Here is a 14,115-nt window from a genome sequence, read left to right on the forward strand (position 1 = left end):
CATTACCTATTTGTAATATTTTTATAACTAGTAATTGTAATTTTTATTTTCAGGTTGAAGATGGATATTTTGTGCATTTCTTTGCACCAATTGATCTACAGTACACGCCCAAACATATTACTTTCTTGATTGATGTTTCAGGATCTATGGAAGGATTAAAATTAGCGCAGGTGAGACAATTTGGTCTGTAACTGAATGTAATGTGTGTCATATTATAACCTTAGTTATAAGGAATGCATTAGAAGCCTTCATGATGTGGAAAAAATGTAAGTGATGGTGTATGTAAGATGGTATTATTAGAAGATTAATGTAATTATTGGTTTAGACTAAAATAGTATTGCTGTTAGTGTACTAACAGAGCCGGTCGGCCGAGTGGACAGCACGCTGGACTTGTGATCCTGTGGTCCCGGGTTCGATCCCGGGCACCGGCGAGAAACAATGGGCAGAGTTTCTTTCACCCCATGCCCCTGTTACCTAGCAGTAAAATAGGTACCTGGGTGTTAGTCAGCTGTCACGGGCTGCTTCCTGGGGGCGGAGGCCTGGTCGAGGACCGGGCCGCGGGGACACTAAAGCCCCGAAACCATCTCAAGATAACCTCAAGATAACTATTATTATTACTCACAGTATCTGTAGTATATTTCTCGTTATAAATAAATGATATGACCGTTCAGATTTACTCGTGTATGAGCTTGATCAGAATTGGAAAATAATCATATAAATTACTATACAGCCACTGAAGCAAACCAGTATTTTACTAAGCATTTAAAATGGCATTTAAATCACACTCAAAAATAAATACACGTGTCTGTCTGTCTTGGGTGTATACTCTCTTCCTATATCCAAAGATTGTTGGACTAATAGATGTAAAATACAGTATGCTCACAGTGACAATTTTTTGTTAAGTGAACAAGATCATTGTAAAATCAAAAAGGGTAAGATAAAATTAGGTTTCATATATAAATATGTAATTATGTATGTATACCTTTGCATAATGATGATATCTAGATATCACTATCAACTTTTGAATGCACACAATTTTTAAGTGCAACAGGAAAAACTTAGCAGATTAATTGGGGAAGAGACTTTACAAGATGATGAAGTGGGAGCTGCAGTGAAAATTAACTAACCAAACCAGAGGAATAATCAAAAGAACCTTTGACTTCACAAAAAAAATTGAGCTGTACAAGTCTGTGATATGCCCCCATCTGGACTATTGTATCCGAGCACAGAGACCTCACCTTCAAAAAGACATGTCAGCTTTGGAGAAAGTTCAACGCAAAGTGACAAACATCATTTCAGAACTTCCAGCTCTCATACCAGGAACAATTAAAAGTCTCTTGATTAACATTTCTACAAACAAGATACGACAGGGCTAACCTCCCAGAGACCTTTAAAATACTGAATAAATTGTAAGCTATTAATCCAGGTTACTTTTCTAAAAGTTAAAATGTAATGCATACAACGAACAGCAGCTTCAGACTCAACAAACCACGATGTTGTACAGAAAATAGATGTTTTTCACCAATTGGGTAATAAAACCCATGGAATCGCCTACCTGCCAAAGCCGTGAATGTTTAGACAATACTGTACTGTACTTCATTTTAAAATTCAGCTCGAGAAAAATCCTCGGGAGTAAGTGGGGACCTTTGACAAGCTGTTGGCTTCCTGTCTCTGCTGAGGTCACTACAGATGATGGCCCTCAGATAAATTCAGGTAAATGATCTTGGTTTATGCCTCAAGTAAAAGCAGTCTACATTAACTCTCCTTGTGCAGAACTGGATGTTGCCTGCTTTAACATATTCTTGTACTGAAGTTGTTTATGAGGATCAGATGATGGTACAGGAACATACTGAAATGTGAGAGGAAGAAAGGAAGGCATTGACCTCATTGAATTAGCCTTAGAGCTGATAATATAATGCAAATACAGTATGTTGAAGTCTTGGTTAGATTTGTAGATAAAACAAGTTGGCTCTAATTCAGTTGAATGCAGAATATGACAATGCATTAATTACAGTTACTGTATGTACAGGTATTTGTAACTGATCATGAAAATTCTGAAATATGTATAACAGATTAGTGCCATAATATAAGTTCATTTCAGGTTAAGGATGCTCTACGACATATCCTGACTGATCTTAATGCTGGAGACACCTTTAACATTATCAGCTTTTCCACTTACACTCACAAACTTGGAACAATGCGCTATACTGGTACAGCTGTGAGGAAAGCCAAGAAATATATCAATAATCTTGAAGCTCGTGGAGGAACAAACATTGATGAAGGCCTTAAGGTTTGTTTATTGGATCTTTACATATAGTTGTGTGTGTGTTGGACAATAGTGCTGAGGGTGTATAGCATCTTGAAACTTTGAATTTGTATTTAATAGAGTGAAGTTATTTTCCTGACAGGGTCCTCAGTGTTAATTATCCCTCTAACCTCAAACAGTTAAACTTCAAAAGATAAGCTTCAAAATGCTTTTACCTTCGTTGAGTGGTTTTTGTATATTTTCCAACATTCTCTACCGCATGCAAACACCCTTTTAGCAGTGATTCTCTTCCAATCTGACTACTTGTAAAAATTATATGATTCAGTTGTATGAATTAAAAATATACGTACTTTTTATACGTATATAAAGATATACATAAGATATATGTATTATTTTAGATATACGTACAGTATATATTTAAATTTTCAAGGAACGGCAGAAAGTATTGCAGAAAAGGTATAGCAGAAAAATGTATAAATTAAAAGAAGACAGAAATATGTGCAGTACATTTAGAGTACAGTATAAGAGAATAACCACATTCCTTCCAGTATAATTTTTCTTGTAACTTAAGTGGATACTGATATTTATCAAAATTATATATCACTGCTGGATGGGATTCATCTATGTACTCTAAAAATTGTTACCGAGTACATATTAGCTTGGGACAGTGCTTCTTCTTGTTAAGACTTGAGGCATTAAGCTTTGTTGTCATCCTGATCTATCAGCTTACATGAAAGGACACAATGTGCAATACAGTGTACTCCTGCTCGAATGGACAAATTCATACCACACCCCCCTATCCTCTGTAACCTGAATTGTGTCGTGACCAAATATAAGTCACAATAACGTGGCTAAAGTATGTTGACCAGACCACACACTAGAAGGTGAAGGGACGGCGACGTTTCAGTCCGTCCTGGACCATTCTCAAGTCGATTGTGACAATCGACTTGAGAATGGTCCAGGACGGATCGAAACGTCGTCGTCCCTTCACCTTCTAGTGTGTGGTCTGGTCATTATCAAATATAAGTACTTCCTTTGCTATTTAACATTTATGACTTTTGTTAAAACAAATGTGTAAATGTGTATATATTTTCATTGTTTTCTCTTAGGTTTTTTTAGGCATCTAATTCTGATCCAGTGATTATATAGACTTGCTCTATCATAAGATTTTCAGTTGCAATCAAATACAATGATCATACAACCAGAATAGACACCACCTGATGCATCCAGCTTTCCTTTACACCACATTTCATTTGAATGAGAGTCCATTGTGTCTTTCTAGTCAGCCGACAGTAAAGAGCACATTGCCAAATGCCTTTCTTGACAGTATTCAAGACAAAACACAGTACAATATCTTTCTTGGCAGCTTACAAGAAAAAGTACAGTACTGTACATTGTTTTACCTCTTACATGATAGATTATTAATTGAAAAGGGTATATTTTTAACATACTTCTTGGCAACATTTAAGAAGGGGTACATTGTGTTACATTCTTTGTCACCAAAGGTACATTCCTTTTGGTTGACTGTTGTGTATTCTACCACGAGTATATCACTTTTCTCAACATCACAGAACTGAAGATCATTTTAAGAAGTAGGTTTACTATCCTGTATATGGTTTTCTATACTGCTGACTTCAGTTTTAAAATACATGAATTTGAATACTGTATTTACATAAGTAATGTTGCGACAGATTGCCAGCTATGTATATAAAAGCAAAACATTGATTTTTGTTTTTTGTTTGCATCGTTTGCCTCTATAATTACTTGTGCTTGACTGTCACCCCCAATTTTTTCCCAAATGCTCCTCTGTCTATGTGCTTGCTGAGGCAATTCTCATTTTTTTTTATTTTAAGTCTTAGTTCATGTGTTATGAACACCTGAGGACAGGTACACCCACACCAAAATAGGGTGAAGGTTCCAGAGGAAACAAGGTGTCAAAGATCCTATATAGATATAGACATTGGTAGTGAAAGGGTAACATTTATTTACCCATTTGGGCATACCCAACACACTATTATTATTATTAGTATATTATTGTTGAGAAAATCCATGGGAGCCGTGATAATGATTCGAACCTATGCGCTGGGTATTCCCAGATGCACGCTCTAGACGACCAGGCCACGACATGGTAAAAGAATTTCAACCTGGGGTATTACTGCACCCTCGAGGATTGCAGAGGCTTCCACTGAAACTTGAGAATCTTTGAGGGTGCAATAAATAGTACCCCAGATTGCAATTATTTTACCGTGTCATGGCATAGTCATCTAAAACGTGCATCTGGGAGGTCAAGCACTCCAAGTGGACTCACCCCGAGCCCCGAGAATCCCCGACACAGGTCCCGGGACAGAACCCTTCTTTCACATCTACCACCCCTGAAGAATAGGCAAAAGTCCAGGGGAAAAGCTTCAGAAAAGGATGTCAGTTGGGTCGACCCAGAAGCCTCGGCTGGAAAATCAGGCTCAACCATCTCCGCACCCAAATTGGGAGGGGCAGCCCCTGAAGCCACCCGAGCCTCGTCCTGAGCTTAACCCCGCCCCGACTCAGAAACCCTCAGAAATTCACGAGCCAGTAGCAGGGAAGGGGGGGGGGGAGGAGCAGGGCAAACCATGCCCACCCGAGAGTGAAGCAGAGGCGCAGAAGGAACAAAGTTGAAGCAACCAATGCCCCCAAATCCTGATCCCTAAAATCCAAGTGGGGCAGCTCCGTGACCTCCAATCAGGCAACCAACCTAGCACATTGCAAGAAAATGAATTAAGCATGCAATACAGCCACTGCCTGATTCCTGAGAACAACAGACAAGGAATAAGTAAATTGAAGCACAAGCGAGGAACAAGTCCCACAAGACTCCAGGTCATAGGTGTCGCTGACATAACAGGCAGCATGACAGAGGCAGTATGGTTGATTGTCACCCTGAGGCAAGGGCAACGAGCAACCTTCAACTTCGCACAAGGTGAGAGTGTACTCTGAAGAAGTATCCGTGGTACCACCAAGCCCACAGGGGGTTTCCAGGGCCCGTAGGGTAAATTAGCCCTATGGGAAGCCCAGGCACTGGGGACAGCTAAGCTGGTAGAATCCCTGTCTAGTAGCAGGCAAACTTGACTACCAGCAGCAGCTGTGAACCCTTAGGGGCAACAGAGGAGGACCACCAACACCACCTAGGCTAGCATAAGAGGCTAGGCATACCTCCACTGTCAACAAAAGGCAAGAACAAAAGAAAGGGAAACTAAAAACCCCTGAAGAAACACAACAAGCAAACTGGCAGCCAGAGAGAAGCATTGGCAACCACGTTGTATTACGGCAGGCTGGGTGTGCTGTAGTACGCCCACACCCAGCCGTTAACACTTCCCTCACTTGGGACAAGATGGAAAGACCAAGACCCGCCGACATACATCAAGAGCGAAGACAACCTCAAGCGATGAAGTCCTCTAGCGGGGAGTGATTCCAGAGCTCCCCAGGAAAAAAGGCCCCTGAAACTCAAGGGCAGTACTAGTACTTACAGAGCACCTAGGGAAGATCACCCTAGGCGCATGCTGCTCAGCATAGAAGAAGACACCTGGCCAACACTAACACACACTGCTGGTACAGCCAAACAGGGCAAAATCCATAACAGGAACTTGAGGACAAAGATGACCGAAATGACCGCCAGCACATCTGTTCAAGAACTGGAGTGATGGACTGCTGGCTCCCCCTCCCCCCTCCCATTACGGGAAGGAAGGGGGGTTTACACTAATGAGCGGAAGTGCTAGTCGCATGAAAGGTTGTTTGTTGGGTTTCTTTCTAGGGGGGAGTTATTTTGATCTTTTTTGGATGTAGACTGCACAGATTATCCAGAGAGTGATCTGTTTTGATTCGCCTACCTTTCTGGGTCCTTCCCCGGTCGATGCCAATTATGACATACTGTACTTCAAATATAAATTGTTCATAGATCATTGCTCCCTGCGCCTTTCTGAGGGGACCAGGTTCTGGCTTGTGGTTCCCAGGAGGCATAAGAACTCCTGTGACTGATGACCCCAAACTAATATAGCACATATCAGTTCAGATAGCTTCAGGGAGCCTCTGGGGCTTACCCAGAAAATGGTATTTCATTACATTCAATGCTGGTTTTATTCAAATGAAATTCCACTTGCCAAGTGTTGATCCATACACTTATTTTGTTCAGGTCTTCTTTAAGGGCATGACAATTATCCAAATCTTTCATAGTAGCTTGGCATTATCAGCAAACATGTTCATATAATTCCATATTTCTTCTGGAAGATGGTTTATATAGACAGTGAACATTACTGGTGCTAGAACTGAGCCCTGTGTCACTCCACTGGTAACACTTTTCCAGTTTGATACATTCCCTCTGATTACTGCCGTCATTTTCTTGTCAGTTAATGTGACTTTGGGCAATGTTAATTCATCACTAATTCTCCCTTTCATGGGGGAGAATTATTCTCATGGGGGAGAATATACGCATTTAGGATTAGAACCCAATACTCATAGGTAAAATCTTCATTTGACCTAAGTCATTTTGACCTTGAAAAACCCTTACACGTCATTTGACATTGGGCATATATATAACAGTTAAGAAGCTATTATTCAGTAGTGTCGGCATACAAGTTACTCTATGAATGTGTCTTCCATCTGCAATTCCTAATAGCAAACTCATTTTTACTGTGCATGCAACTGGTTTTACAGTACAGTACTTAATTAATGAAATTTATTATAAAATCTTTATAGTTATGATAATACTGTAATGTTGAAATCTCCTAATGAAAGTTGTTTTTAAATAAGTATTGGAACACACATTTTTTCAAGTCATGCTCTTTTCTATCATTTGAATTCAGTGTCTGGTACAGTATTATGTTAATACGAAAATGCCTCTTTGTGTTGTAATGCCAGTTATGACTTTTTCCAATTATATATATTATTACTGAGTTGCCTGTACTGAAGGGCCAAGTAATTAGGTGTTTATTAAAGGTGGTCCATATTGTGGTTTAAAGCAAAAACACCCAAAAAATGTGTTTTACAAATGGAGAATTCGACACTTCATTAGAACTGTGTGTAGAAGTGAGTGTCAATTGATGTTTGAACGTTGATTTTGGTACGTGATATGTTTGCACCATCGCTTCATTAAAAATCCTCTTCATTAAAAATTACCTTTGGGAGAGTAATGAATATGCATTCCATTTCAAGCACTGTACAAAAGAAATGTTGAATGAACTTAAGAGAGCAGCTCCATTGTAGCGGGAGAAGAGCTCATAACAGGGCTTCTGCCTAAGCTGCTTTTTCCCTTCCTCCCTCAGATGGCACTTTCTCGACATCGGCTTCCCCCTCGGATACATTTCCCACACCATAATTATCTTCAAGCGTGTACAGTCAAAGGCAGGAGTATTGGACGCAAGCCGGGCTTATCTTTGCCACCGGTAACACCCTTCACAGGCCCAGGAGACGACCATTACATTATGCCTTATCACTAGCAAAGAAGATGATTTTAAAGCTTCTTCTTGAGCCTTTGGGATGACTGTGTTGTCTTTGTCATTGTAATACGACACACTTTTGCACCACAAAATTTACATTTTAGTCCCCCATAGTTTTTAAATATTCATTAATTGTCATAATTGAGATGACACTAAGCAGCACTGTCTTGGCTTTTTGAAAATTGGCCAAATATTATATTTGATATCGGATGTTTCACATTTACTTGTAATTCTTATTTTCTCTACTCAAAACTGCGCAAATTTGTCCAGATGTCTATACAAGGCAGAGACAGCTGTCACCACCAACATTTTATAATGCACCTCACATCTCTCTTGTGGGCTGAGGCCCTAGGAAGCTTTTACTTTGTCATTCATCACAAAATAATTATGGTTTTTAAGTGATAATTTAAATTAATATTTGTAAGTCTTTTGTCTGTTGTTTCAGATGAAATTTCATGTTGTTGGTTTGCATGATTTATATAAAAATAAATATATATTTTTAGTGCAAAATTTGGCCCTATTTAATGGCAAGAGTGTGGAATCATATGGGCCTCAGCTCCTTTGCCTCACATTGCACTTTTCACTGACAGCACCTGAGCACCAGCCCCTTAATCTTCTCTGTTGTTTGCGACTGTCTTCTCTTGAAATACTCTTGTAGCCTTCTTCCATCGCCACCTCATTACAGTATATACAGCGCAACTTCACCTCATTTCAGATTATTTGTAAACTACATTCTAAGCACCTTCCTGAAATCTAGATTGTGTACTGCACCTGTGAAGCACGCAGCACCAGCACTGCACTGCGTATCCATGCACCAGTTGTCATGTCCACTGCACTAGTGTGTTTCTTTATGTACGTAGTGTTTTATGGGTTTGGATAAAAGATGACAGTGAGATAGATGGGGTTTATGATAATGCACTGTTTCCATAATATTTTTTTTCTGTAAGGAAAAATGTCTATCCTCTTCTGAATTGATATTTGTATGATCCTTTGTTATATTTAAATAAATTATAATTTAAATCTTTATTTTGAAAGAATTGCTTTGCTTTGAATACAAATGCAGTTATCATTGTTTAAATACTAGTCCTTGAGCATAAGCTATGCTTAAAAGGTCCTAATAAATTATATGAAGAGCAAAGCAAGATGCTACCTACAGTCCGATTACAATTTGACTTCTCGCAAATGAGTTTCACATGCGCTTCTCTGGAAGTTTACTTGTGGTGGTATTGCATCATACATCCTTCTTGCAGATGTCCATTGAGCAGGAGATGGATGTGGTGGTGTCGGAATCGGTGCGACCGCACATCGTCGTCATGCTGACTGATGGTCAAGCTACTACCGGGGTCATATCTCCTTCAGCCATTTTAAGGAATGTCCGGGAAAGAAATAAGAAGGGAGCTGCTATTTTCTGCCTTGGCTTTGGCAGTGGAGCAGATATGCATCTTCTGGAAAAGATTGCCCTTCAGGTTTGTCGAAGACATCTCTTATAGTTTATATACAAGTGCTTGTTTGAATGACAGACCGAAACAAGGACAGCGGTATAATCTAACAGTGAGAAGACAATTACATGTTTACAACTAATTACTGGTGTCATTTTTATTATTTTACTTTAGAATGTACTATTGATGTATTGCTCATTATTCATTTTGACATTATTTGTACAGCTTCCTGAAAGAAACAATGGTTTAGGATGTTTAGGATATATATATATATTGTTAATTTTGAGAGTGCTGTAATGCAGTCATAAAAATGTACCAGAATTAAAAATTAATGTAAACTGCGTACGTGTATTTAAGTGCATATCATAGTGTTTCAAAACATTTAACAGTTTGCAAGCGCTGACCACAGCTGAAAGTCCAAATGACAGCATGTGTTGTGGAATTTGAGGGAGGTTAAAGCACATCTAACTGAGGAGTCAAGACTTTTTTTTTCTTTTAAGTGTTGAAAGTTAATTTTTTCATTACAGTATATACTGTTGTATATAGCAGAATAAATATCGCTGATTTCTGGAAGTTGTATGTAATGATATATATACAGTACTGGCACTAAGTGAGTGGAGGGTAGAAATGTTTTATTTGTTGATATATAAAAGAATTAATTAGATACATAAGATACAGATACAAAAAATACATAGAGTCTATACAGCATCTGAGAGAATGCTTTGCAGAAGTGTGGTAATGATACTTTGCCATGGACTACTGTGTGTGAAGAGTAGTGTTGTGTAGGTATCTGTATCACTGAATATATTTTATGCCTTTCAGTCTTTTTTTTTTCTGGGGGTAGTCCTGGAGGCTCCCCGGAGCTATCCCAGGCTGATATGCTAATGTCAGACTTTGGCATCAGTCATGTGTATGGAGTTCTTAGGCCTACCGGGGACCACGGCCAGAACCGAGTCCACTCAGAGAGGCAACGGGAGCAATGGTCTATAGAAACCCCCGTGTGGTTGGAAGCATTCTATGTCTGCCATCGAGCGGATCAGGCACCCAGAAAGGTAAGCGCCCCAAAACAAATCCCTATTCTGGTTACAATTGCTACCAAAAGCCGAACTAGTGGATAGAACTCCCCAACAGAAAACAAGCAAACTAGTGTGACATCACACGTCGCCGCGCCGCTGTCTGCGCACCTCCCCCCTCCCCGGGAGGGAAAAGGGTGAGCCCCAGACCCTTCACGCTGGCTACCCACACCTCAGTTCTGAGGCTGGATGTCAAAATCACGAAATCAAAATCTGGGGCTTCCCCTTCCCCCTCCCGGGGAGGGGGGAGCTGCGCAGACAGCAGCACGGCGTCGTGTGACGTCACACTAGTTTGCTTGTTTTCTGTTGGAGTTCTATTCACTAGTTCGGCTTTTGGTAGCAATTTTAACCAGAATAGGGGTTTGTTTTGGGGCACTTACCTTTCTGGGTGCCTGATCCGGTCGATGGCAGACATAGAATGCTTCCAACCACATGGGGGTTTCTATAGGCCATTGCTCCCCTTGCCTCTCTGAGAGGGCCCGGTTCTGGCCGTGGTTCCCGGTAGGCCTAAGAACTCCATACACATGACTGATGCCAAAGTCTGGCATTAGCATATCAGCCTGGGATAGCTCCGGGGAGCCTCCGGGACTCGCCCAGAAAATGACGTTTCATTACATTCAACGCTGATTTTTTCTGTTACTCCTGTCTTTTCTGGAAAAATTCCTTGCTACCCTTTGATAGTGTAAAATAGATAATGATGATGGTCAGAGTGATTCACTGAACCATCTGATGCTAATGCTGTTTGCTGTGTAGTTATAAATTCCATATATCCACCTCAATACAGTAGTGTACTATCTAATCTAGTATAGTACCTGCCCATTCATAGCTTGTTATTTGTGTTTATATTTTATTATTATTTATGTCAGTTTTTCTCTTACATTGGTTTCAAGTCCACAGTTTTCATTCCACACACTTTTAACATCAGATTCCATTCTGCAAGCCGTCCTCCTAATAGAGGGTCGTATTTTGACCAATACTTTACCCAAGGCCAAAAACTGTCATACTAGGAAATGGTAGCGGCTCACGAAATTGACATAGTCCCGTTTTCAGTTTTGGGTCTCCTGGTAGATTAGAATAAGGGCACTTTAGTATGACAGTTTCTTGACATTGGGAAACCTTAGGAGAATGGGTTGGATTATGCCTATATTAAGGTTTCTAATTCCTTTGCCTTTCAAAACATTTGAAAATATTGTCTGTTCTCTCTAGTGCATCTGATAGTTTACCCAGCACGGATCTTTATCAATAAAGACATGTAAATTCATTGCAAAGAACCGGGGGAGTGCACGCAAGATCTACGAGGAACACGACGCTGCAGAACAACTGAAGGGCTTCTACCAAGAGCTGTCGACCCCCATTCTCCTTGATGTCCAATTCAGTTATTCTGGAGATGCTGTGCAGATGGATAGCCTTAGTAAAACACACTTTTACAATTACTTCCAGGTAAATAATATGTACTGTATATATATAAATACCTGTTATTGCTTTCCAATCACCTAATAAGAAATTCAATATCTTGAAAATAACACCTAAACCACAGTAATGCATAATAGTAAAACCACAAGTTTCGTAGAATTTATAAAGGGGCAAATATTGAATGTACATTTATTTTAAAGAAAGAAAAATGCAGTTTGTACAGTTTTTGTTAATTTTCATGAATTAATATTTGCCTTTGTTTTGTTTATTAAATTAAATCTTTATTGACAAAATTCATATACAGTGTAATGGGTAGCTACAAATACAGTAATTTATATAGACATTTGTTTAAAAGTTATCTACTTTTATGAGCTATTCCATACAGTTGAATATACTTGGGCAGTATCTTCACCTTCCCATGGCTAGGAATAAACTCACCCAGGTTATGTTACACTTATTTCCTGTGCCTCGGGAATTATTTTAAACATCCCTGCCATATCAGAGTGGGAGAAGAGACACTGGGAAACATTCAAGCCTGGAAAGACCTCCAGAAGGATGCTTTATCTACTCTCCAAACCTTCTCCAAACAATACTCGCTTTTATACACACAAGCATTGCTCTGTTAACTGATAGTTGAATCACCTAGCTGCTGACTGCCATCAGTTGTCAGAAAGTATATTGTCAACAGAGTAACAAGGAGCTGCTAGTCCTTAAAAATTGATCCTGACTTCTCCATGACACTGACCTCATTAGACAGAGGATTTAATTGTTCAGTCAAGTGACTTGTGCACTGGGCTTATACTGCTAAGTGGAAGCTTTCATGTGCCTGATTACATAAATTTTTGTCTCTTAAGTTTCTTTTAACCAGCTGACATTAGTTATTTTCTCTGTGTTAGTCCTGTTCATGCCTCAGCTGCTGTCAATCTCCTCATGAGTTATTCACTTGTCATTGCAGTTCCTTGAAACTTTGCCATAGGCCAAGGTGTTAGTATTTGGCACGCACACTTAGATCATTTTGATCGGTATGTCACCTTTGTATAATGGTTGGGAAGGCACATGGCTTCTCAAATTCTCTTCTGGCTGTGGTTTTCAAATAGCTTTTTATTTTGCTCATGCAAGTGCCTAAGGAGGTGGTTTCTGGGTTGAGCTTTAGGTATCTGTTCCACAAGAGGGTGTTTGTGAACAACCAAGTCTTTTCTGATATTATCCACATCTTTTGTTACTGCTATGTAGTTGGGTTGGGATCCTGGGCTGGACTCCTTGGCGGACCCCCTCCTCTTCTCTAATGGAGGAGAATATTTCGTTGAAGGCATTGCCCAAGAAACCTACCCAATTTCTGTTTAACCCTTTTTGAGTTTTGGTGACCAGACCCGATGTCATTTACCACCAGGTTGGAGGGTTCTTGTACCATTCCTCTACAGTTTGAGTATGATGCCTCCTTGTCTGCCTCTCATTCAGTGTGCTCCAGGTAGAGCACCGACTTTCTGATGCTTCACAGGCTCTCACAATCCTGTCTTTCTTTGAGTTGGGATAGATCTAAAAAAATTTTTTTTTTTTTTTTTTTTTTTTTTTTTTTTTTTTTTTTTTTTTTTTTGCTGTTGAGGGACTGGAACCATGCATTAGAACTTGGCGTACCTGGTATATCCTTTGCCAGGAAAGAGAAACCTGTTAAGCTTATCAGCATAACCAAGCCAAGAGCAAGGATATTTACATGTTCAATTAACCAATTAACAATTAGTCAGGTTAACTGACTGATTATGGGATATTATCTTTTCCTAACAGTTTTATCCTTTGTTGTATAGCCTCATCAACTATCCTGTAGCAACTTTGCTCCAGTATCTTCCAGAGTCTTGTTACTCTGCTTCCAATACCTTGTTCATTAACCCCCTAGTAATAATTAATAATAATTCATTTTGTCAGGGATTGGCAGCCTGTGAATATAATGTTTATACTTTAGGCTTATATTGAGATCTTCCTAAGGTCAAACTACTGTTCTTCCCAGGATGCAACCCACAACCATTCACGAACTTCCAGGTACCTATTCACTGCTTGGTGAACAGGGGGATTAGGTGAAATGAAACATTTCCTACCTTGTCTGTCCCACCCAGGAATTGAATCCAGGATTCACGGGTAGTGAATCATAGTTACAGGCTAAGCCATGTGCTCATAATGTACAGAAGTTAACTACCCTCAAGGCATTTTTCTCTGTCATTTTGTCATATGTTAACATTTGGCCTGATGATTTTTGCAAGGGTCTGTGTGTCTGGATGTTTGAAACTGTGTTGATGCAGTTCTCGTCATAACCAGTCTCTATATTAGTCTGAGTATTGCTTTGAGGGAGTGCTTTATTGTTGATTAATGAACTGTCAGTAGGTCATTCTGGGCTGGATAGGGATAATCTATAGTGTCTCTCTTTCTTCCATTGATGGCTTGAGGATGAGGGGTGCTTGAAAACATCGGAG

At 39.7% G+C, this 14,115-nt stretch overlaps 1 protein-coding gene across 6 annotated transcripts in view; it reads left to right on the forward strand.

The window, feature by feature from the left end:
* Positions 1-14,115, forward strand: part of LOC123763554 (inter-alpha-trypsin inhibitor heavy chain H4) — a 247,292-nt gene that overhangs the window by 204,808 nt on the left and 28,369 nt on the right. For 5 of the 6 annotated variants that reach the window (XM_069304535.1, XM_069304531.1, XM_069304536.1 and 2 more), the window contains 5 exons: positions 54-170; positions 2,102-2,290; positions 7,555-7,674; positions 8,979-9,194; positions 11,510-11,680. In XM_069304535.1, coding sequence (XP_069160636.1) covers positions 54-170; positions 2,102-2,290; positions 7,555-7,674; positions 8,979-9,194; positions 11,510-11,680 — 813 coding nt within the window. The remainder of the gene's footprint in view (positions 1-53; positions 171-2,101; positions 2,291-7,554; positions 7,675-8,978; positions 9,195-11,509; positions 11,681-14,115) is intronic. The other variant, XM_069304533.1, reaches the window with a different exon arrangement.

The sequence above is a fragment of the Procambarus clarkii genome, chromosome 52 (assembly GCF_040958095.1).
Source record: "Procambarus clarkii isolate CNS0578487 chromosome 52, FALCON_Pclarkii_2.0, whole genome shotgun sequence".
Classification (NCBI taxonomy): domain Eukaryota; kingdom Metazoa; phylum Arthropoda; class Malacostraca; order Decapoda; family Cambaridae; genus Procambarus; species Procambarus clarkii.